Below are 25,396 nucleotides of genomic sequence, written 5' to 3'. Positions count from 1 at the left end.
GGAGGGGGAGAGACACGGGGGCAGCGGGCGAGCCGTCGGAACAGCAGCGTCGTCGGTTAAGTTCACCGTCGTATCTGGGCGTGGCTCGTGGTGCCTCAGCTTCGCGAGGCGACGGGACCGATCCAGATCACCGCAACAAACGCAGTGACGATGAGCAAGTTTGGGGAGATGGAGCCAAAAGACTCGTTCCACACACGGGTGCCTCCGCCGTCCCTCGGTGAACGTGCAGGGCTGCAGCGCGCGGCGAGGCGACGCACAGGAGATCCAAGTGTGCCCGCACTGACTTACCTTTCTCTGCGCACACACCCTGCGCTGGTGCTGACCGCCTGTTTCCAGTCCAGCTCCGCAGTGTCTGCTCCGGCCTTCCCCTACCGTGACTGGCACCGGCTCTGACAGAGAATCCTGGCCTCGGTACCCAGTGTGCGGACCGCGCTCGGTGCCAGGCCTCCCGCTCGTGGCTCCCTCGCTGTGGACAACAGCCCTGCTCGCCGGACTTTCAGGCTTTGTCCTTCCTGTTTTGTGTGTAGCCTGGAGTTTCATAGTCAAAACAGTGTGTTTAAGGGTTGCTTGCGTTAATTTTTCTCTTCACTTTAGGGTGGTGTATTATTCATTTGAAATGAAATAGTTTCTATTTGTATGCCAATTTTTTAAAATCTGATCCTTGTAGATTTTATTTACAAATGTGTTTACCTATGTTAAATATAACCTTGTTCTAAAATCAAATCCATAGTGGCACCTGGGTGGCTCAGTCGGTTACACGGCTGACTTTGGCTCAGGCCATGATCTCACCGTCCCTGGGTTCAAGCCCCACTTTGGGCTCACTGCTGACAGCTCACAGCCTGGAGCCTGCTTTGGATTCTTTGTCTCCCTCTCTCTCTCTGTCCCTCTCCCACTTGTTCTCTCTCTCTGTCTCTCAAAACTAAACTTAAATAAGTAAATAAATAAAATCTTACAAAAAATAAAATCAAATCTACAGAAAAAGTGTATACTCAGAGAAGTTCCACACTTTCCCGTTCCCCCACCCCACCCGTGTCCATTTCTCCCTCCTTCCCACCCCTGGTCACATCTAGAAGCTATAGGTCACTAGTTGCCACTTTGAAATTACCTTTCTTGAGTATCTTTTCACATAAGTGAGGTAACACATGTATATTTTCTTGTGTCTCTTTCCTGGATGAAAGGCAGCATACTGTAGATACTCCTTTGCAGGTTTGGTTTTTTCATATAGTATATTCTGGAAATCACGTCAGTTCATAGAGATCTTCCTTGTTCATTTTTAGAACTGTAGTTTGCCCTTGTGTGGACTTGCCATGCTTTATCCAACCCGTCTTTCGTGCGCGGGCAATTAGATTGTGGCCCGAGTGCTGCACATGCAAGCAGTGCTCTGGTGATGTTGCACATGCACTTTCCTCCTCGTGGAGGTGCATCTTTAGGGTGAATTCTTAGAAGTTGATTGCTGTGTCACAAAGTGAGTATCGGCTTTGTCAGATATTGGCAAATTTCTATCCAAAAGCATCGTACTTACTTGTATTCCTCCTGGCAGTGTATGAAGGTCTCCTGACACCGCACAGCTCTGCCATGGATTATATTGGCTTATTGTGACAGCTTTAATTTTTGTCAGGTTAAAAATTTGTGCCTTCATGTAATTTAAACTTACCGTTTCTGTGTGTGGGATACTGAACAACTTCCCTGCGTCAAAGAGCCGTTTTTATATCACCTTGGGTCTCGGCTTTCCGTCTTTTTCTGTTTTTTTCCAGTGGATTTTTAGCCAGTTTCTTTTTCCTGGCTTTTTATATGTTCTTTATAAATTAGAGATACTAACTTTTTTCTATTTTCTCATTTTTCAGTTGTGCTTGACTTCATTTATGATGCTCTTTCCCATGGAAAATTTTGATTTCATGGAGTCAAATTTATTGATCTTTTTTTTTTTTAATTTTCTCTGAATTGCGAGGCATCCTACACAGTTTATCTTCTGGTATTTATATCATTTCACTTTTACATTTTGACCCTAATATATTCAGAGGGGTTTATTTTTCTGTTTACAGTATGGATCTAACTATATCCCTTTAAGTTTCTACATGTGTTTCTGTTATGTTTCTGAACTTTGTATGCTATTCACGCACCGTATCACACATATGTAAGTACAGAGATGTTGGCGTGTGTCTCATATGTAGTGTATCTGGTTCCTGCAGATAGGTGCCCTTTTTCAGTGGTTCCCTGACTATTCATTCAGGTTTGATTTTTCTACATGAACTTGAGAATTATCCTTAGCAACTCTTTAAAGAAGGTTATTGTTATAAATTTAGAAAGAGGTGGCATCTTTATGATACTGATTCATCCTATCCGAGGGCAAGAAATGTATAATTTTATTTCATGTTGTCCTGTGAAATGCTGTTTCCATGATAGAACAAAAATAGAACAGGAGCTAATTAGGAGTACTTTTGTTATTTTGTACATTTTTTGTTGCTTTAATTGAAATGTATATTATAATTATTCATGTATAAGCAATCTTTATGTCTTCTGTGAGTATCTTGAAGTTAAGAATTACATTTTATTCCCCTTATCCCCAGACTGTATATAGTATTTGCCAATAGTTGATGTTAAATGACTGTTTTTTGAAGGGATTTTATATAGACAGAAGCACAAACTCTGTAGAGGCTACACTTGTACTTTGGTTATTCTTGAATGTTCCTGTTCTGTGTTTATCATTCAGAATGTGGGATGGCAAATTATTGCACTCCCAACATACCAGCTGACGTTATCACTGCAGATAAAATGCTACTATTTGAATTTACTGTATCCTAAGGCCATTTTTCACTACTCTAAGGAAGAAGATTCCATAATAAGCTGTTTCTTACTGCTCTTTGTGAGATGGGAGATGACAGGGTATGCATACTTACCGTCACTTTCTTTTTTGGGGGGTGGTAGTGTTACACTCTCGTCTCTTGGTAACTGAACACTTTTCTCATTGTGTAGTATTGTAGTTTCTTTTTCCTATTCAAAAAATAAAAATTTGTTTTCAGGCGTGATAAAGTCTGTTTGACTATAAAACTGAGGGTCATAGACAACACCTGCCTTCTCACGGTCTCAGTGGCATTTCTTTTGTGCTATAGTAGGATTTTGTGCGTAATTCTATTTTATCATTCATTAACTTATAAGGTAAGTGTTTACCTTGTTTGTACTCCATACTGTCAACTCCTTGAGTAAAAGAACCAGGTCTTTATATATTTTTTAATCTCCAAAATCCTGATTTAGTGCCTTTGCCTTCTAAATGTTGAATATATTGAAATTCCAAATAGGAGCTGGAGGATACTCTCCACCACAGAATGTAATTTTTCTGAGTTTGACCAGAAGTGAGACCATCTTCATCTAGAGTAGGTCTCTTAATTATTCTTCATGGTTTTGTCTTTTTCTTTCTTCTTTCTTTCTTTTTTTTAATTTGAGAGAGAGTGTGGGGAGAAAGGCAGAGGAGAAGAGGGAGAGGATCTTAAGCCAGGCTGGATCCCATGGCCCTGGGATCATGTGTGGTCTTGTCTTAAACGGAGTTCCTGGTAAGAGACCCTCCCATGTTCGGCAGGCTTGAAGCACTGGTCACGTCACATGTGTCGGGCGTGGAGGAAGCCTTTGGCCTCTTCTGCAAGGGACCCTCATTACCTCATGCCTACATAACACCTGAGCACTTGGAGCCTTTTTATTCTGCTCTGCCCACCCCACGTGGACCTCCAGTCCAGGCTGTTTGTTCTGGTGGTCTGTATCACTCCTATCTTGGAAGAGAACATTTTCGGCCGTTAGACCAACACAGGTTGCACGGTGCCCCATCTGTGCCCCGGAAGTGTGTTCCCCTTTCATGTCCATCTTTACCCCTTTATCCTCCCCCGTTGGTTCTGTTGGTTCAGGCCCTTCACTCAAGTGCTGTGAATTCGATTCTGCTCCACAAATATCTTAGTCCCTATGTTTGTATTAAGAGCACAGACTTCTAAAGCATTGTAGAGAGAAGTAGCAAAGAACTTACTACTTTTTAGGGACCATGGAATTTTGAAAGTATTTTTTTAAAATTGATATATTCTGATCATCCATGTGAGCCAATAGCTTATTGGTATGACATGACTTTTTAAAAAAAAATCTGGAACTATAACTAGTGATACCAATTTTTTTGTCTTAATGTTGGGCAAAAATAATAGCATATGAGCCAACTCCATTGGAAAAATTATAGTGTTAACGTTTAGTCATTGTGCACTAAGAAAAAGCAGTCAACGATGTTATGTATTTACTGCATTTTTCATTTTCTATTCTGTCTGTGTGTGTGAGACGTGCACACGCACACACCAGAGGCAGGACCAGATACTTATGTGATGCATTAACTTTTTCCTTACCCAGCACTCATTTCCGTGTGCCAAGAAAAGCACAAGTAATTACTCAGCCTATGCAAGTGGAGCACGAAAGATGTGATATCAAGTCATCCCTGTAGAATACTCGCTCAAGGACAATTTACAGCCACTTGATACAAATTGACAAGAGTCTGAATTATTGAAACTGATTAAAAATTAAGCCCCACATTAAGGAGTTTTTCATATTTTGGTACCGTGCATAGTTGGCATTTGTAAGTGAAATGCTATAGACCCCAAAATAAGTATGCATTTTCATGAACCCCTTCTTTCTAAATTAATAAATCTTAAGCTGGTAATCCAAGATTGTTTCTCCTAATACACATTTCTCCTATTTTATCTGGAGGCAATATAATATGCAAATATAGGGCATTTTCTAACATTACTTATAAATCTTCAACCAGTAAGAGATCATCTTAATGTTTAGTTTTTCTTAAATTCTGTTTTGGTTGCTATGGATACTGTTTGGTTACCATAGATTCTTTGTATTAATTTGGGAGGCATGCGTACTTTAAAAGTATAATCCTGGGGACAATTATTTTCAATTACTTTCAATCATTTCAAGTGCGTTTTCTTTCCCCTTAACCTTATCAGGCACATTAAAAATACAAAAACATGCATCTAAATGGAAGACTATTTCAGAAGTTAAATTTTGAGTAGAAATAAAGTACCTTAGTATTTTTTCCATCCAGATATTTGTCCTCAGAATCTTGACTAAACAAGGTTTCTTCAGAATAATCTGTCCCATAGTGATAGGTGATGCGTGGGTCCTGCTGAGCTGGAGGTGCCGGCTGGGTCAGAGGCGCGGACAGGAGCAGGAGAAGCAGAAGCCTGGCCTGCAGCGCCCGCATGCTCGCAGAAGGCCAGGTGCCCGGGGCTGACGAGCTGGTGGCCTGCTGACTGCGGGACAATGCTCTCTTTTTCCCTGCAAGTAAAAATGCAGACCATCGAAGCAATATTTAAAAGCTTAGAGGACTTTTTGGCAGGATGTGCGCGGTAGGGGCCAGAGAACAAGTATTTAACCCTTAGTCATCTTTAATTTTATGCTAAAAGTTCTATGTATCAGTGACCTTCTTAAAAATAGTGTCAGAAAGTGGTTTTATTTCTTTTTCTGTCAAAATCCAAGTAATTTTGATAATTGCAGTTTCTTAATAGTTAGATGCCTTAAACAAGGTGCTTATATGCAACTCAAATCTTGGGATACCTGTAGTATAAATAGTTAAGTCATGATCCTGTCTCATGTGAGTTAAAAATATCATATTTCAACTTTGCTATTTTATAAGCACTCTTGATTTGTAATGGTATGAATAGAAATAAGTTCCAAGAGTTTTAAAACTTAAACACTAAGTTTAAAACTTTAAAGTTTAAGTTACCACTTTTAGGTGATAAAGCATATATGAAAATATTTTTAATTTTCTTAACTTTACAGTTTTCATAGATACTATTTTTAGTTAATAGCATTGTTTTTAAATTTTAACTATGAAAAACATGAAAATAGCAGACTAGAAAAAAAAAACTTTAATCAAGGATGTGGGGGAAGGAGATGGGGAGGATTCTCTTAGGCTCCTCAGTGATGCACATTTCAGACAGAATCACCCAGAATGGCTGGTGCTGCATTGTGGATGCCAGTTTGTCAAAAACCAATGGCTAAAAGCCTGGTTTTGTGACTTTGCAGCACATGCAAGGATGTTGAAATGACGCAGTAATACGTTGTTCAAGGTAACTGAAAAGTAAAAAATTAGAGGTGGCCTTTGCATTTATCAAGACTGTTCGAGAATCACATCTTAACAAACAGTATTTAAAATATGTGAAAGAAGAGCTTACCGTTGTAGCTTTTTTGAAGCTTTTTGTGGTTTTCGTCAGTGGAGGCTCATGGCCGTGTATCAGCCCCGATGAGGAGGGCTGGATCCGGTTCACACTGCTGCGGTTTCTGGGCCGCAGCTTCACGTGCAGTTCATCTGCGGGGGACCCTCTCGGGCCATGCAGCGTGCGAGCGTCTGCAGCCGCTGTCGGCTGCTTCCCGTCGGGTGAGAAACGCTAAGGTTTCGCGAATATTATTTATGAAGATGACATAGTTTTAAAGTCATGCTTTTTATTTTAATGCTTTTCCAGGAGATAAAACATCAGTGTTTTCACTGAAATAAAACACCAAACTAAAGTCCTTACTTTTATTAGGGGTAAATAATAAAACATCCAAGTGTGAGAGTCAGGTTTTAAAAAATAAATTTGATCTATAATGTGGAGTTTGGTAGTAAAAGATACTTTAGTTTGCTAAATAAAGGAAATTATAAAATATATAGTTTTAAGGAAACTATAAAAATGATTTTAATAATAAATATGATTTTTAAAGGCCAAGTGGTATTTTAGATAATTGTATGAACATCTTTAAAGATTCACTTTCATTTTTATCACTTTCTGGTGCTTTTAGCAATCAAGGTAATATTTCTTTCTCCTCTAAAGTGCAAATTTGGGGTATCTGGGTGACTCAGTCAGTTAAGTGTCTGACTTTGGCTCAGGTCATGATCTCACGGTAAATGAGTTCAAGCCCTGCATCAGGCTGTCTGCTGTCAGCACAGAGCCTGCTTCAGATACTCTGTCACTCCTCTTTCTCTGCTCCTCCCCCCTCTCAAAAATAAATAGATAACAAATTAGTAAATGTGGTTATACATTTTTTAAATAGAAAATGAATACCAATTGTTATCTTTTAAAAGTTGTCTTTAGAGTCTATCAGATTAAAGCTTGGACAAACTAAGACTTGAATGCTCATGATTTTATTTGAACGCGAATTATTTTACATTTAGTGGTGATCTTCTCTGGTTTTGGTTGATATAAACGATCAACTTTATGGCCTTATAGATACTGTAACAATGTTAGAGCCTTTGCAAATATCTGATAACGAAACTGTAAATACTGATCTGTTATGCATTGTGTGGTGAGTTTCTTGAAAAGTGAACAGGATAGATGTTAAATTCTGTCAGATTTAGAGAACCTTAGAGACTGGGTGTTTTACTAGTGACCTACACAGTGTGATATTTGTATTTTGTGAATTGTAGCCTCTTTCCTTGGAAAATTAGGACTGGTGACAGTTCCATCGGCACTCATCTATTGTGTGAGCGTGCTGAGCACTGCTCTTCTACCGTAAGTGCACTCAGACCCGTGAAAGTCCAGCTCTCCCCAGACAGAACTCCCCGGTTGGCACTGATCTTGAACAAGTTAACTTCTTTGGGCCTCAGTTTCTTTATCTCTTGGACTAGAATCTAGTTACCACAGAGTTTTCCAGCCTCGGCACTATAGAAGTCTTAGACTAGGGCCGTCTGGGTGGCTCAGTCGGCTAAGCATCTGACTCTTGATTTCAGCTTAGGTCATGATCTCAAGGTTCACAGGATCACGCTTGCTTGGGATTCTCTCTCCCTGCTCCTCCCCCAGTGGAGCATGCGCCTGTTTGCTCTCTCTTTCTGTCACGCAAATAAATTTTTTAAAATCCAGAAATCTTGGACTAGATAGTTCTTTGTGTTGGGAGCTGTCCTTTGCATTGTGGGCCGTTTTGCACCATCCCTTTGCTCTGCCCACTGGATACCAGTAACATTCCTCCACCCTCACCCCCGTCAGTCATGACAACCAGTATTGTTTCAAGACATTGTCCCTTTGAATGACCAAACACATACTTCTTTTACATCACAGTATAGGAGTCCATCCTTGAACATGGATCCCTCACAGCAAAACAACAATAAAAGTTAAAAGATGCTGATGCACTACTAGAAATACCTTCAGTCATTGATAACTGTTCATTCCATGCTCCTATCTTATGCAGTTATCTCCCAGGGCAAGGTCACTTGACTTGCAGGCCTCTGTGCGATCTGGTCAGGTTCCAGAGCAGGAGTGATCTCAGCAATATCAGGCTCTACCCCTTCTGGTATAATTGTGCTCAGACCAGATCTCTTGCTCTGAGCCTCTCTCAAGGTGTCAGTTTAATATTGGATTTCCCTCATTATATAACTCATTTATTCATTTCCTTACTGCCTTTTGTTCTCTGCTCTTATACCCAAACCGTTCCACCTTTGGAGGGGACATTAGGTTCAGCCGCTCTGCTGATCTAGACTGCAGGCCGCAGTACTGACCTAAGAAGCCTGTCCCCCTCCAGGCCACTTCTGTTCAGATGAAGTCAGGTCACATGGATGCAGAACTAGAGGTTTATCTTTACCACCAGGCAATACGGCTGCATTTACTGTGAGCCCCGATTTTCCAAATGGGGTAAAGGCACATCCTGTTGCATCAGGCCCCTAGAAATTCTGACATAAAGATTAAAAACAGGGTTACAGTTTCTTGGTGAGGAATCATCCTTGCTTCCAGCTCTTATAGTTGCAGCCTTGGTCCTGTGATTGGAGGGGAACATGGAGGCGACTTGAGGAAGAAAGAAGACAAGCGCCTTTCTCTCTGGAGGAAGCCAGCCCTTCGTATTTCCGCCTCCCCATTTTAATTGCCCATTCCAGTTCTGTATAAGGGACGCCTGTGTGATTTAGTTGGTTAAGTGTTCAGCTCTTGATTTCACTTCAGGATCCTAGGGGTCGTGAGATCAAGCCTTGTGTCAGGCTCTGTGCTGATGGTATGGAGCCTGCTTGGGATTCTCTCCTCCTTGCTTTGTCCCTCCCCTGCTCATTCATTCATTCTCTCTTTCAAAATAAATAAACATTAAGAGAAAGTGTTTCTCTAAGCTGTTTCTCTCTGCGTCTGCCGCCAGGTGAGCGAAGTCCAGTCCGGATCCATGTCTCTTCCTGTCAGGACGCGTTGTCTCTCCCAGGGCCACCACGGGAGTCTGAGCGCCTAGCCACGTTCAGGCCTTTTCCCATCTCGGGCTCTGCCGTACGACTGCCTGTGCTCTCTTTCTTGTGGACAGGACAGTTCATACTGACATTTTTTGCCTCAAAAGTGCAAGAGAGTCTAGGTTCAGCCTGTCTCTCCACTGCTGCAGTGCCCTTGTATGCACTCATTTCACGGACCCAGTGTCTAGGTCTAGGTGCACACACAGCTGCGCGTCAAATCCGCTCATCTTCCAAACCGGGAAGGCAGGCCTCCTGATAGGTATTGGCATGTCCACCATTAATACACTTCTAAAATATTCGTAATTATGGGGGCTTGTAGGTGGGTCCATTGGTCAAGCATCTAACTTTCAATTTTGGCTCAGGTCATGATCTCATGGTTTGTGAATTCAAGCCCCACGTCAGGCTCTGCACTGACAGCATGGAGTCTGCTTGGCAGTGTCTCTCTCCCAGTCTCTCTCTGCCCCTCCATCAAGTACCTGCTCTCAAAATAAACACCCGTGATGACGTCCATTGGGCTGTGTCCTGTGTAGCATGCATTCCTTTAATAAACCAAGAGTCCCTTACCCTCCTGTCTGACCACATGCCTGGACTGTGGGCCGCTGCCCATGAGTCAGTAAAAACCCACACATAGGATCTTTTAACATTGTTCAACTCTTCCATCAGTGTTAGGAAGACGGCATGCAGTTCTCACTGAGCCGGTCTGATTTTATATTCTTCTGTCGGCGGTGGCCTTCAAGACAGGGTGTTGTCCATTCACCGTGGAAGTGCTGGCCTGTCGTTGGGTAGAGGGCTGCTGGCAGGGCTCCGTCCACGTGACAGTGAGTCCAGCAGCCCCTCAGGCAGTCCTAGTAGTCCCGTGGGGGTGAGAGAGAGACCCCCTGCTCCCAGAACGCCCTCCCTTACTCCCCAGGCACTGCCACCCCCAGGAGGAGGCTTCTCCAGCATCACCCTAGACATGGCATTTCAGGGTTCAAGACCATTTTCTGTTCTTCAGTCCTAGGGGTGGCTTCAGCTAATGACACGCAATAGCACAGGCATGAATGCCCCTCAAAGGGAAACACTCTTGTGCAGAGTTCCCACAGAGAGCACCGGGTGGGTTCACAGGTTCCCACCTAGCCCCGTTGGAGGCTGCACAGAGGGCCACTGCACTGAGAATTGTCCCTTCCAGTGCATTCCTCCGGAGGTTCTTTTGATTGGCCAGAGAGGCTCACACCACTCTGGGAAACACTTAGGTTTATTTTATTAAAGGTTGTCGCAAAGGAATCAAATCAACAGCGAGTGGAAGAAGTATGCGGGGTGAGGTCTGGACAAGGCATGGAGCTTCAGGTGCACCACTCTCCTGGCATCTTCTTGTGGTCAACCCAGAGCTCTCCCAACCCTGTCCTTTTGGGTGTTGGTGGAGTCTCGTTACGTAGGCCTCACTGTCAAAGTCATTGGCTGCGTCGACCTCCACAAGGTCTTTGGTGGAGGTGAGGGTTTGGGGTGGGGACTAAGGATCTCTGGGTCCTCCTGGCGGCAGCCCCTGCCCTTGAGCTCATTAACATAACAACAGAAGACACCTTAATCACTCTGTGTGTATGGGAAATCCCAGGGGTCTGGGGGCAACATTGCCCCCACTGAGAATCATGGAGTTACTAGGTATTTATTTCCAACTCACTTCTCTTCTTAAGCCTGAAGCCTAATCACGTGATCTGGGGAGATAAAGTATTTAGGAGACTGAAGTGGGGGAGTTAGGTCCTGGTGGCAGGAGCGGTGCACTTTAGACATGTATGCTGGTGCATACTGGTACCCGTGAGCTTACTGTTTCCAGCGGGACACAGATCCCCACGTAGCGATTTTGCAGCCCAAGGGCGTACAGTAATCTCCGTGACACTGTGACATTTACCTGCTAGGCATAGTTACATTTATTTAGGAAATTGGAACATAGAAGAAACTTTAGCTTTTTGAGCTGTTAATGGTTTGATTTTGTCTCCAGCTCCTGTTATGTTTTATTTCCAAGATTTAGAAAAAAAATGGATTTGGAATCAGGAAACCAGGGGGGTTTGGTTCTAGCTATCCTTCAGGTCTTAGGAATTCTTTGCAACAGTGAGCGTCTACAGGAGAGACCAGGTTTATTTCTCCTTGTTCCCCCCCGGAGTTGGCTGCGTGTGTCGCAGGAGCTGCACACATCTGTGCTTTAGCTTAGTTGTCCCAGCCCTGGGAGTAAAGGGAAACGTGCAGGCCGTGCGCAGGCCCAGACTGGACACCCTCCGCCGGTTTGATGCGAGCACATTTATGAAGGACCCTTTATTTTTATGTCCTTTATAAAAGCTAAATGTAGATTATACTTTTATGTTTTGTAACTAACCCTGGGTTCATGGAGTGGTTTAGATTTATTTGTTAGTGATCACAAATACTGTTCAGCCTCGTAGCTAACCAGTAATCCCCCCCCCCCGCCCCATTGTAAATAATTAAATCAACTGGTTTTGTTTGTAGCTGTGGTAGATAATTGTGCAGTCTTGATGTGCTAGTTAAAGAAATACTTTATTCTTCAGTTTCTCCTAGGGAAAGCATTGGGTATTGTTTTGTTTTTTAATGAGAAATACTTGTGGTGGGTATGAGTTCTTCAGGGCCATTTCGAGTAGCAAAAAAGAGTTGTTACCCTGCAGCTGGATGACAGGTTTACACAGACACACTCTGGAGGGAGGAGTCAGAGGAGAGTTGACCTCTTACTCCAGTTAGGCTGGAAGACGGTGACCTTACTGTAGCCGGAGGAGCCAGGTGGCAGAGGCCCAGCGAGGGGGCGGAGGGAACTCGGTTCCGCCCTGGCAGGCTGTCCCGAGGTGCTATGGAAAGCTGAACTAGAAGACAGTGACCTGGAATATGATTTAATTGCCCTCTTTTTTCTCCCTAAGAAAACCTTTACTGAAATCTTTGTTGTTCAGTAATCTTTTGCATGGATAGAATCCTGGAAGGAGCCCACTGAGGTGCCAGCTCCTTTCTAGGGTCTCTGAGAAGGCAGCCGGTCTGGCATCGGGGGGCACACAGGCGGCACCTGCTGCCAGGCTGCATGTGCTCAAGCGCTGGTCGGCCACCGAGAGCTGGCACGCCCCTTGTTGGGTGCTTTGCTGTATGCGCTGTTTCTCTTCATGCTTTGAGCAGCCCTGCGCCAGCCAGCTTCCTTGTGGGAATGCGGAAAGGGAGGCTCAGAGGGCCGTATCTTACTCGGGCATCTGGCTTGGGACTACCTAGTCAGGCTTCTGCCAGAGCTTCTCAGATTTCACATTCCTTGTTTTGAATTGATGAATTGTGCAATTTTATTCTTCACAAAGGCTGTTCTCTGAGGAGTTTTGAAAAATCAAGTTAGAAAAAAATCCATTTAGGAGGATGTAAACAGAAGCTCCAGAATTCTGAAAATTGCAGTGTTTTGTTTTGTTTTTAAGCAGTGCAAGAGGTGAAGGAAGTAATTGCCACATACTTCTATTCATCTCACTTTGGGAGTTTGTTTCTCCCACTCCTGGCCATCAGTTCCTACTCACCCATCACAGTCCCACCTCTTGAAATTTGAGCTACTTCTCCAAGTCCTGGCCAGAAATAGTTAGGACATCTGTCTGTGCTCACATCATCGCTCAGAGTTACTGCCACGTTAGCATTTTCTCTCTTTGTTCCTTGTGTTAGAATGAGTTGATCTTTGTTACATTTCTTAACTGCTTTATTGAGGCAATTCACATCTCATACAGTTTACCCTTTTAAAATCTGTGATTCAGTAACTCTTCGTATCTTTAGACTTGTACAGCCGTCACCACAGTCTATGCTAGAACATTTTCGTTACCCCAGAAACATACCCTCTGCTCACCAACAGTCACTGCCCACTTTCCCACTCTTCCCCCCGCCCCAGCCCCAGGCAACCTGTGCTCTTTCTGTGTCTATAGATTTGCCCCTTCATACAAATGGGATCATGCAGTATACAGTCTGATGAGACTGAGTGTTCACTTAGCCTGATATTTTCATGGTTCCTCTATAGAATAGCATGATGTATCAGTACTTCACTTCTTCTCTTGGCTGAATAATACTCCACCATATGGAGGGACTACATTTTATTTATCTATTCATCATCTGATGGACATTTGGGTGCTGTCCACTTTTTCACTATTAATGGATAGTGTCACTACCAACATTTGTTTCCATTTTCCATGAACGTATATGTTCATTTCTCTTAAATCTATATCTCGGAGTGGAATTGCTGCATAAGTGACTCTGATTTTTGAAGAATGGCCAGACTGCTTCCCCACGCAGCCGCGCCATTGGACACCCCCACCCGCAGTGTGGGAGAGACCACTTTCTCTGCCCCCTTGCTCATACCATCTGTTACTTGTTTGTCTTTTTGATTCTCACCATCCCAGGGAATATGAAAGTGTCTCTCTTTGTGGTTTTTGTTTGCATTTCCTCGATGTCTCCTCATTAAATTTTCAGTTGTGTTAGGTTAGAAATAGTTATATCGTTTTCATCTCCTGAAACACCCAAAGCACTTTCCAATATTAGCTCATAATAAATATTTAAATTCATGAGTCTGTTTTTAAAAATTTTAATACAAGGGGAGGTGGTCCTTAAATTTTCTTTAGCCTCTGTTGAAAATGGGCTTTGTCCACATTATTAGCATTTTGCTCAGCTACCCTCACACTTCTGTCTTGTGGTGTCACAGATGCACGTGTGCTCTCTGTCTTGTGCCCTCATTGCAAACCCTGCGAACCAGATGACTTCATGAATGTTCGTTGAATGGAGTGTTGTGTTCATTCTGAATTGTGGAGCTTGTCCTTAGGGAAAGGTGTGTGTTCTGTTTCTGCCAAATGCTGATAACCTACCCAGTGAAGTAAAGAGCATTAGGCATTTCATTTTACACTTTATCTCCAACAAAATAAAGACTCACCACTTGAAAACTCCTAAAATCAAGTCTTACTTGTCTGATTCTTGCCTGTTGTCCTTACTGTTATCGTTCACTCTTTGGGGCCCTGCACAGGGGCCCATCCGTGTTTATTCCTCATCTCAGGAACTCTGCAGTGTTAGCCTGGCAAATCGAGAAGGCCATCACAGGAGCTCCATCCTCTCTTCATTATAAGGCGTACGTAAGATACTTCAGAATGGAAGACTATACGTGTATAATAGATGCTTCTAAGGTTTTAGAGAAGACATCAAAACTTGTCCAAAATTTAAAGGAACTCTGTTCAACTTTAGCGCTAATTAAGTAAATGTTGGCTAATACACATATATATTTCTAATATGTCATGCTAGGAAGATGGAAGTGTTTTAATAATGCTGGCATATTGTTGTGTGCTAAATTAACCTTATGAGCAAAGCAGTTATTTATTAGCAACTCTATGTAACTATAACACAAAAAGACTTTCTGTAGTTAGTTTACTATAAAACCATTTATCTCGGGGTTCCTGGGTGGCTCATTCGGTTAAATGTGCGACTTCAGCTCGGGTCATGATCTTGAAGTTTCTGGGTTCGAGCCTCGTATTGGACTCTGTGCTGACAGCTCAGAGCCTGGAGTCTGCTTCAGATTCTGTGTCTCCCTCTCTTCTCTTCCCCTCCCCAATTCATTCATTCATTCATTCATTCATTCATTCATTCTCTCTCTCTCTCTCTTTCCCCCTCAAAATTAATAAACATTAAAAAAATTATCCCAGTTAAAATGAAAGATAGATTGTTTTGGACAGTTGCTGAAATCTTCTAAAATATGGATTGTGATGTGATAATTTGGTGTTTTTTAGTTATCCAAATACAGATTTTGTTGCTTTGGTGCTCTGATAGAAAAACAAAGACCAGCGGATTTCATGAAACTATATGTCTTCGATCCTTAGTAGAACGGCCTCTTTTGAAAATCAAAAGTATCCTCTGTTGCTCTAAGTGGCAGGGCCAGAGAGGTGGATGTCATGGTGGTAAGTGTGAAAGCTTTTTTGGAGGCCAGGTCAAAGGAAACAGTTTACTCCTAAATGAATGGCTGCCCACTACATGAATGTCACTCGGGGAGTCTCAACACTGTCCTCCTAGTGATTCAAAGTAGAGGACATGTCGTTCTCGGCTTCCAGTACTATTGTTTCCGTCACTCTTAGAACAGTTACTGTTACTTGAGATGGCATACTTTGTTCACAGCTTGATAATACTGTTATGTTAAAAGTTTAGGGTTTTCTTACATCTTATTTATTTTGAGGAGAGAGAGTGCGTGTGTGAGCATGGGAGAGGCAGAGACAGAGTGAGAGAGAATCCCAGGCAGGCTCCAGGCTGTCCATGCAGAGCCCAACGCAGGCGTGGCTCAATCTCAGGAACCGTGAGATCATGACCTGAGCCAAAATCAAGAGTTGGACATCCAACCTACTAAGTCACCCGGCACCCTTAAAGTTTAGTTTTTATTCCCATTTGTCGTTCTGATTTATATTTCTGAAGACTTGTATCATTTTAAGTAGGATTGAATCCTATGTAATGGTGCAGATGTTACCAGGAACTTAAGTTCAGTCTGATCTTATACTAATGCATGTTTCTTGATATATTATTATGAGCTATCCATGTTTAGTTAAATTTATATTGAATAATGTATAAAATCATGAGTGTATACCTATAGTTTCTTGTCATTCTTGACTTCCGTAATAGTGAGGATCGATGTTTTCTTCTGTTTCTTCTTGTTCTGGATCCTCGTGGTGATCATGTTCTTCACTGTCAGCATCGCCTTGAAATCTCCTGAAAACTTGGGTCTTCAGTTGTATTGTTTGACCGTCAGTGCTGCTTTGCTCACCATAATAAATAGTGTGTAGAAGAGGGAAGCAGAGGGAAATATATGAGCTTATTGGCTCTTTTAGCTTATTTTGGTCCATACGAATGTATGTTAAATGGTGGTAATGTAGTGGGTCCACAGATGGACACATCACTGTAACATTGATACCTGAAAAATACAAATTAAAAATTAATCTTGCTGCATTATATCTCATCTTACATTGGATATATTAAAACAGGAGATACAGTTTTATTACTTAAAATACTTACAGATGCGATTATGTTTAGTTTTTATAGTAATCAAATAATAATACGAAACTATAAATGAATTACATATTATCAGCATCGATGGCTTTAAGAGTATACTTAGCTTACTGAGCACCGAGTAGCATACGGAATTATTGAATGACCGTGCTGTACCACTGAAACTAACATAGTGCTCTCTATTAACTATGTTGGGATTAAAGTTTTTAAGAAAATGATGGCTTCATTGGCTACTTAATTATTTAACAAATATTTAATTAATAATTATTAGTAGAAACAATCTCAAAAAGAAAAAGTAAAAATGACCTGGAGTCCCACTACTCAGGATACTCCATTTTTTCATATACTCTACAGTACTACTTCTCAATGCTCAAAGTGATAAAATTTCATACAAAAAAGTATAAACTTCATAGCACATCTTTCTGAGGCCAGCTTCTGCCATTTCCCTAGCTACTTCAAATCAACCATTTTCAGCAATGTGTAAAGCATAGAGTTTTTAGAGATTTGTTCTCTAAAAGGTCAGAATACTATTATTTGTCTTTAAAAAATAAAGAAATTTTACATACTTTCAATTACATTATTTTCTAGATATAGGTGTTCTAAATTTCTTGGAATGTAGAATGCTTGTTTCAATTTGTTGTGTCCAACATTGAGCTCTATAAGGTTGGAAAGATTAAAAATATTATATGGGATGTCTTGTAGTCTGTTGTGTGACATTCGTAGAGCATGGAGTTTTGGAAGCTCACGGAAGTAATTTTCTGGTATAGAAGAAATTGAATTATTCTCTAAAGACAGGTACATAAGTGAAGAAGGCAGACCAGGAGGCATGGATTCTAATCTGTTATTACATAAGTTGAGCTGCATTAATTTTTCCATTTTAGCCAGTATGTTTTCTTGTAACATGGAATCCTCAAGTTGATTATAACAGAGATCAAGCATTGTCAAGTTTACAAGCCCATCCATGGCATTTTTCTGCAATCTGGAGATCTCATTGTAGCCAAGAAGAAGTCTTTCCAAAGACTTGGGGAGAGGAGATGGAAATTCTTCTAAGTTGTTATGCTGTAGGTAAAGTTGTAATAGATTTGACAACTTAGCAAACACACCATAATCAATCTTTTGAGATGTAATTTTGTTGTGGCTGAGGTTGATTTCCTTAAGATGAGTTGCATTGATGAATGAATCTGCAGTCACAGCCTCAATTTCATTGAACTGAAGATAGACTTGCTGTATGTGAGCAGGGACCCGTGGGATAGTCTTGAGTTTGCGATGGTCACAGTACATTGATGATGGAAAGTTGGGTGGGCAGAAGCATTCAGTGGCACAGCCTAACATGTACTGATGAAAAGGAACTTGATAGTCCTCATTCTGATGAAATTGAAATTCTGGTTGGTAGACATCATCTGGCTCTTGATCATAATCTTCATCCCATTGATAATTTTCATATTGGCCGTATACTTTGACTCCAAGAAAGAAGAAAAGGACACATGCTGGACTTAAAAAGCCCATGTTCTTTTTTTTTTTTTTTTTGGTCCTAGTACAAGGAGAAAGGAAATATATTGTGGGAAAAGTGAGTAAAACTTAGAATAACTCTTATATAAATTAATATAAGTTACATAAAATGCATAATATCTGTACTGAAATAAAAGAATATCCAGAAAGAACAGGCAGTGATCAAACCAAAATTAATGCTTAAGAACAATGAGGTAGTATCAACAAAGGTTATGGGGCACCTGGGTGGTGTAATTCGTTAAGCGTCCTAGTCTTGATTTCAGCTCAGATCATGATCTCACCATGTTGAGATCAAGTCCTGTGTGGGGTGGAGTGTGGAGCTTGCTTACAATTCTCTACAACTCCTCTGCTCATTCTCTCTTTTTCTCTCAAAATAAATACACTTTCTCTCTCAAAATAAATACAAAATAAAAAATAAAATTTTTAAAATGTTTTTCAAATTTGCTTTTGAGAGAGAGTGAGAGACAGCGTGAGCAGGGGAGGGTCAGAGAGAGAGGGAGATACAGAATCTGAAGTCGGGCTCCAGGCTCTGAGCTGTCAGCACAGAGCCCAATGCGGGGCTCGAACCCACGAACCGTGCGATCATGACCTGAGCCGAAGTCGTTGCTCAACTGACTGAGCCACCCAGCTGCTCCATAAATACACTCTTAAAGAGGCCACATTTTGCATTGTATTAGGCTACATAACCATCTTTTAAGAGAATCCTAGTTTGTCTTGCTTACTGTAGATTTACAGTGATAACATGATCTCTCTCAACCCCACAGCTGGGTGCCCTCTCCCCTAAATATGCTGGCGGTTCTGTATCTGTTTGGTCCCTTCAGTGATGCTCACTGCCTCTGAGAGGAGAGACTGTATGTCTTCCTGAATATTAACCAACGCTTTTCCACTGCTCTTTTCTGTTTCCTGATGCTCTTTTCTGCCCTAGAAGAATATGAAACATTCCACTTTGTGTAAGATCTTGAGACATTACAAACAGCCATCAGGTTTCCTGTTAGTGTTTTCTGTCCAATCCTAATGATGATTTCAAGTTTTCTTCATGAAATCATTCCCAGGACCTAATTATTTTGTTTTTGACTCTCCTTGAATAATTGCATCAAATCCCAAAGACACACATTTACAATCTGCGATGTTTTAGCATCCAATAGGTTATTGTATACATGTTTCTTTCTTTGCACGAATGTTTTTATGTTAAGTTCTAAATAATGGTAGTGACGACAAACTGGTGTCTCAGCAGTTGAGGTGAGGTGGAGGGTGAGACGGGAAGTGCGGGGGCGGGGGCGGGGCGTGGAGTGGGAATCTCAGCTCGAGAAACACTGGTAACTTGAAGTTGCGGCGCGCGGTGGACGGCATGGGGGACGAGGTGCCTGGAGACCTTTATTTCGGGCTGTCGCTTGTGATGGCCAAGCCACGTGGCCTGGCTACCTCTTGCCTCATCAGTAAAGTGAAAATTGTAATTGCTCGTCGGCTGATCTCAGCTGGTGGTTGTTACAGTCACCTGAGGTGTGCATGTAAACGTGCTTTGCAAATTAGAAAGTGGCCCAGATAGAATAAGTTTGTTATTTAGGCAAAGGTTAAAGCAAAAAAAAAAAAAAAAAATCCTACCTCTTTTGTTCTGAGGCTATTTTTCTGTACCCTTCTCATTCAGAGTTTCATGAGAATTAATGTCAAAATGTCACTGTGTGTCATGAAATGACTTATTTCTGATTCCCCCAGAAAAGCAGTAGCCATTTTTCATCATTGGGATAATTGAAAACATAGTATTTTAAATCATGGTCTCTGACAGACCCCATTTTTGAAAATCTGCCCCGGCCTCTAGCGTCTTAGTTTCTTGTTTATTTTCCTGTCAGAAACTAAAAATGTGTAGAGTGTAATCACGTGTTTATGTGAGATTTGAAGTCGTTAGTGAAGCAGAGAGACCCCGGGCCCGTGCCCCCACGTGCCGTGGACCTTGTCACTTCCCGTGTGCGGCTGCTTCACGCCTGACTCGTCTTCCTAACTTCCTCCACGCCTGGCTTCCGGCTGCAGTCATTCCCCAGTTCCAGTGGAGTCAGACGGTGGACCCACCGTGCTCTCCCTGCCCTTGGCGCACACCCTCCGGTACACTCAGTTTCCTGGACCCCACAGCCCGCCGCCGTGCCCCCTTATGCGCCAGTCCGAGGCCCTCTGGCCTGTCCTCCGCATCCCCCAGTAAACTCCAGCCGTGGCTCCTTGAGCTGCCTGCCTGCAGCCTGGCCCGAGCACTCGCTGCTGCTCAGTGACATGGCCTTCTAGTTTAGCCTTTAAAGCCTCGTTCCCCACTGGTTTCGGATGATGACCTTGCTGTTGCCACCTTTTTTTTTTAAACCAAGAAGTTAGGCTTAAACAGTTGTTTATTCATGTGTACTTTGTTATCCTTACCTACACAGTACGCCAAAATAGCAATGGTTTGATCTTTTCTTTAATGTTCATTTATTTAATTAGAGAGGGGGCCGGAGAGACAGAGGACCTGTGCATGGGAGGGCCAACACAGAGCGAGAGAGAATCCCAAGCAGGCTCCATGCTGTCAGTGCAGAGACCAATGCAGGGCTCAAACCCACCAACTCTGAGACCATGACTGAGCTGAAATCAGGAGACGTTCAACCCACGGAGCCACCCAGGTGCCCCAGTGGTTTGATCTTTTAAAATAATCTGTGATTTTGAAACGCAAGTTTCCCTTTACAAATCTAGGTGGACTCCATACATTGTTCCTTTTTATCCATGGGATTCATGGAGGATGAGCATCTGAACTGGAGTCTGTAGGAATATTAGAGTTCTCATAGAGGAGAGCAGGGAGAAAGATTTCCAGATAGAAGAGATGAGCAAAATATGTAACTAACACAGAGTCGGGTGTCTGGGAAGTAGTGGTTAGCTCTTGAAGGAGCAAAGCAAGACTTCGAGCCGGTCTGGACCAGAATTCAGAGAGCCCGACTTCTGACCTGTGGCATCTGCGCTCAGGGGACGAACACCTCGTCGGATTCAGTCATGTAGTTGAGCGTGATCCTCCCACTGCAGTGTTTGTGGGTGAAGTGGGAGAGAGTCCTGGGGGGAGTGTGCTCTCTCCCCAGAGGGCAGTCATGGTGCCGGGAAGCTTGGGAGAGCTCTGCTGCCGTTAGTACCTGTGCTAGACGTGGTATGTGAACGTGGTTGGTAATCCACATTACAGGTAGGAGCAGTTAGTTACTTAGCCTGGTTGAGTTACTTCAGTTAATGATTTTCTGGAATTAACTTCTGGGGGTGGGGCATTGTGCTCGGTGGGGAACACAGAGATGGAAAGAGCATACAGCTTATGAGGAGACACAACACAGCGAACCAATTCTCAGAGGGAAATAAGGCTTAAAGCAGAGACCCCAGTGCTGTGGGCACAGCAGCTGAACCCTGCTTGGGACAGACAGGGAAGACTTGGGAGCATCATTTGGTCCAGATGTTGGGAGTTGGCAGGATTGGGCATAGAGCATCCTATACATTTTACTCACTAGCTGATAATATTTTACGTGTTAATTTGTACTATTTTATTGTACTCAGTATAGTAGACCATATTATCTCTTTAAAGTACATGTCATACTTCCCTTCAGGCTCACTGCACGGGGGGTTCTGCTGTTAGGTTGCTGTGTCTCACAGGGTAAAAGTAGAAGCCGAGGGACAAAGATGTGCAGCCGAGAGGGGGCAGGTATGTGGGAGCCCCTGGAAGGTGACTGCGTCATGGATAAACTTGAAGCGAGCATTGTGCATCAGCACTCTGAAGTTCATCCTTGTATTACGAACATTAGCAAAAAAAAAAAAATCAGCAGTAATCGATTGGTAACCTTACATTGGAGAATGAAAGTCATGGCTCTAGTCCACAATCACAAGAAATTACTGGGGGAAAAGGAAACCTGGATAATACTTTAGATCCTGCACTTATTTGCATACCTTCAGTTTCGAATCAAGACCTCATGATGGGGGCCTCTCTGGAAATAAAGGGTTCGTTCATTCGTGTTGCCAGATTTTGGTCTCGGGCGTCTGTGAAGACAGGCTTTCCCTAAGGACAGGTTCTCTTCTCAGTCACCCTCTGAGGACCTTGGCTCTGTAGCTCAGCCTGGTCCAGTTCCTTTTGACCAAATCTAGTTTTCTGGTCTGAAATCAGTCCTGTCTCCATCCATAGGCCCAATATTTTCTGTTCGTCTCAGTCTTCAGCTTCCTCCCTGGTACGTTTCCCTCTTATAATTACCTCTTACTTCTTTTTATCAGAATTTTCCATTCAGCTGATCTCTTCCCAGCCATTTGCTAACCATGTTTTTATTACTTCTGCCTCTTCACGTTGTATGGCTTATGCCTTGTTCCCTGTGGGACAGCTCACAGCAAAACAGCACATTCACTGTCAATTCTTCCGTTTCCTGACCTAACTTCTGGCAGAATCCAGCACAACGCACAGTGTATGAGTGCTCAAAGAGTTGTTGAATGGATGATTGGATTAGTAAACTGCAGATCACATCTTGTTAGTGATGCTTGTCCCTACTAATGCTGGGTATTTCTAGGTGTTATTTTTCCACAGTGTTGTTTTTTTTTTTTTTTTTTAATGGACACACTCCCAGAGAACATGGCTGTTCTCTCCGAGTGGTGTCTCCATCACAGCATGCTATTCCCATTACACAGAGGAGTAGGAAAATAGCAGATGTGAACAGGAAACTTTAACGCAAAGGAAAACATGTTAACTGGTTTTCAAAAATATCCCCTAACGTGAATTTTTCGTATTATAGCTACCACTGTTTCTACATTGTAACACTTCTCTTAATTCGGAAAAAGCACTTACGTTTTCATAAGAAATTTTTAATTAAAATGAGATCACACTTTGTTTTGAAAAGTTAAAGTAGTTGGAAAGCTTCATTTCAATATATCATTTTAAAGACTCAATTATGTCATTGGTATGCCATACAAACTCGGATATAAGAAACCAAAGTGTTAGTATATGACTCAGATTTTTTTCCGAAGCAGTTTTAAATTTAACTCTATAAAAGTGAAGTAGTATACATCCCTGTTACACCCCAAGGCCTAAAGAAGTAAGACTCTTTTGCTATTAAAAATATGAACATTTAAAAAAAATTTAGCTAGAATACATTTAAATCTTAATTAACTGGAACCCAAGAAACTATTTCCTTTCATGCTAGACAAGAGCACTCACATCTTCTCTTTTAGAAAGAGATAAAGCCAAAACATGTCAAGGAATTGGTCAACAGAGAAATTTTAAGAAAATGTTTAGTGAAATTTGTACAAATCTCCTTCTTCCCTGTGACCCTGGTCGGTCAAGTGTACGGCTCACAGAGATTTGCCAGTTTCTGTCATTTAAAGTTGAGAGAGAAGGAGACAAAATGATTCCATTAACCTGAGAATCTTTCATTCCGAGTAACAACAACAACAAAACTAAACAAAGATTATTTATTGGGTAAATATTAAGTTAGAAAGTTAAAATTACTATATTACTTCTTTCTCTAAATATTTTTCTAATCAGAGTTGTAAGGTAGCTTTTCTCTGATACTGTGCTTTCATGACGGCTGCCATCTATTTTAATGTTAAAGAAATCAAACATACTTAAAAAATTTTTAACAGTAGGAATACTTTCTTTAAAAAATTGAAAATTATTTTATCGCCATACCTGTTGAGTTTGCTTTAGTTTTCAGGGGTTGATGAATTTGCAAATCCTGTAAAGTGAATCAGATATTCCTAAATTCTTTAACTGAGTCTCTTAAAAATCCACAGTGACTGTGTGTCCAGACAGGGCTGTCCTTGAATTACTGTAGCAATTTAAGCAAACATAATCTGCTTGGAAAACACTTGGCTTGAATTAAAATTATGTATTTCTTTTCATTATCCAAAACTTTGTGGATTCAAATTGAGATGCTTGTGCTGTGGGTCAGATTTATGTGGCTTACTTCTCTCTCTTTCCCCCTTAATTTTGGTTTGAGGTGTGGCAAGAATTTCCTCTAATATGAAAGGCAAACAGAACTAAATGAAACAGCATGTACTGATTACTGTTTTTATTTTCATTTTCATGCCAAGGAACTCTCCAAATTAAGGTCCCCTGTGACATGGAGCCCAGCTTCTCGGCAGTTTAAGGTGGAACTCAGAGCCGTCTTGAAATGGCGCTTGTCTGAACCCTTACGTTCACACCACTGCTTCCCTTTATGAAGACAGGGAACTGATATTAGAAACAATATTCCTCTATCGAGTGATCTCTAGTTTACTTTTTGTAAGTGAAGGAGTTTGTCATTAGTGACACAGATTAAAGATAGGACTTTTCTACACAGAGAATTATACCTTCTTTTCTCTATCCCCGTTCTCACCTTCCTCCCAAATATATCCTCTGGAATGCCTGTTAGTAACCTTTGAAACAAAAATTAATCTGGTGATGGAATTTAGTGTCTTGTACTCAGAAGATAGAACTCTGATTTGCCTGTTTACATGAGCACGAAAAATAATTTTACAGTATTGACTGAAATGAAAATAGAAACTTCTGTTAACCAACTACTATTGCCTTTATTTTGTGGATATAGAAAATCTCATTTCAATGAGTTGCTTAAATGCTACATTTTTATACTAGTGTTTTCATGTCTTCAACAGGGAGTTAACTTGTATTTCTTGGCAGTGAACTTTGAGCTCATTCTTTGGAAGGCTCTTTAATGTTTGTGCAAACTAATAAGGTGAAATGAATCCTGGGATTTGTTTTTGTGTCCTCAAATAGTGTTTACCATTATATTTTTACAAAGAAATCACAGGTTTCATTTTCTTATACTTCAGGTTTTTTAAAAGCGTGCTGTGTTTCAAGCGATGCTTGGCAGTATTGTAAAAATCTCATCTATTATTTGAGACACTGGTATGTAAAACATGGCAGACCCTATCTGGGCCAAGATTTCATCTTGTTACTGATCTTTTCCATATGTTTCCTATTAGTTTTTGTTCTTAAGGCTTCTACACTAAGGAAGAGAGAGCAGATCTATAATTTTTCCAAAAATTGTTTTAAGTACCCTCACAGTTCTTTGGGAAGATTAACTTAAAATGGAAAGTTTCATTGTTCTATAATCTTCATTTAACTCTGTGATTTGAACTTGAGTGATTGTTGCTTATGTTCCTAACAAATGTGAAAAGAACGTGTATCAGTCAGTAGCTAGAGCACAGAAAATCACACACGTCTAGGAGGTTTGAAGGCAGTGGACTGTGTCCAGCAGGCGTGGGTTGGGGACAGGGCTTCCGGGGAGCACTGGCTCAGTCAGGCCTTGGAGGAGAAAGTAGCTGTAAGTGATGGTCACAGTTCACTGTTTCAGGCTGGTGGGTATAATTGCAGCAGTGGAAGAGAGAAGTGCACTGAATCACTGAAAAGTCCAAGTTGTAATCTATGATTTTAATTTAATTGAGTAGATACAGTATCTTCATAGCTGAACAGTGCTGGCAGAGAAAGGTCAGACTGAGACCTGCTGAACTGTAGTTATTAGGCATTTATTCATTGCATTCATTCAACTAATACTTAGGAGCGCATACTTTGTTCAAGGCAGTTTTAAGTGCTAGGGACTCAGCGTCAAGTCCCTGTTGTCACGGAAAAGGGAAACAAAATAGATAAAGTGGTATAGAATGCAGTGGAGAAGAATAAAGCAAGATGGGGGAGAAACAGGAATCACACGGGCACAG

At 41.7% G+C, this 25,396-nt stretch overlaps 3 protein-coding genes across 5 annotated transcripts in view; 1 reads left to right on the top strand and 2 right to left on the bottom strand.

Moving 5' to 3' along the window:
• OGN (osteoglycin) overlaps positions 1–6,286 on the bottom strand; it is a 19,184-nt gene extending 12,898 nt beyond the window's left edge. The window contains exons 1-3 of the mRNA XM_029919445.1: positions 6,207–6,286; positions 5,054–5,307; positions 2,898–2,991 (exon numbers count right to left, since the gene is read on the bottom strand). Coding sequence (XP_029775305.1) covers positions 2,898–2,991; positions 5,054–5,233 — 274 coding nt within the window. The 5' untranslated portion in view covers positions 5,234–5,307; positions 6,207–6,286. The remainder of the gene's footprint in view (positions 1–2,897; positions 2,992–5,053; positions 5,308–6,206) is intronic.
• The window catches only part of CENPP (centromere protein P), a 211,338-nt gene that overhangs the window by 67,255 nt on the left and 118,687 nt on the right, over positions 1–25,396 (top strand). The window lies entirely within an intron of this gene.
• OMD (osteomodulin) lies at positions 15,504–23,494 on the bottom strand. The gene is made up of 3 exons (XM_029919442.1): positions 23,370–23,494; positions 16,780–17,744; positions 15,504–16,118 (listed from the first exon to the last, which is right to left on the bottom strand). The coding sequence occupies exons 2-3, from the start codon at positions 17,717–17,719 to the stop codon at positions 15,808–15,810; spliced, it is 1,251 nt and encodes a 416-aa protein (XP_029775302.1). The 5' UTR covers positions 17,720–17,744; positions 23,370–23,494; the 3' UTR covers positions 15,504–15,807.

The sequence above is a fragment of the Suricata suricatta genome, chromosome 13 (genome assembly GCF_006229205.1).
Source record: "Suricata suricatta isolate VVHF042 chromosome 13, meerkat_22Aug2017_6uvM2_HiC, whole genome shotgun sequence".
Taxonomy (NCBI): Eukaryota; Metazoa; Chordata; class Mammalia; order Carnivora; family Herpestidae; genus Suricata; species Suricata suricatta.
This window is presented reverse-complemented; position numbering and strand designations above follow the sequence as displayed.

Coding starts and splice junctions, on each gene's coding strand:
- OMD (XM_029919442.1), bottom strand. CDS start 17,719: ATGGGCTTTTTAAGTCCAGCATGTGTCCTTTTCTTCTTTCTTGGAGTC. Junction 16,119..16,779: donor AGAAAATAATGTAATTGAAA/GTATGTAAAATT, acceptor TGTATTTTTCAG/GTATCAATGTTACAGTGATG.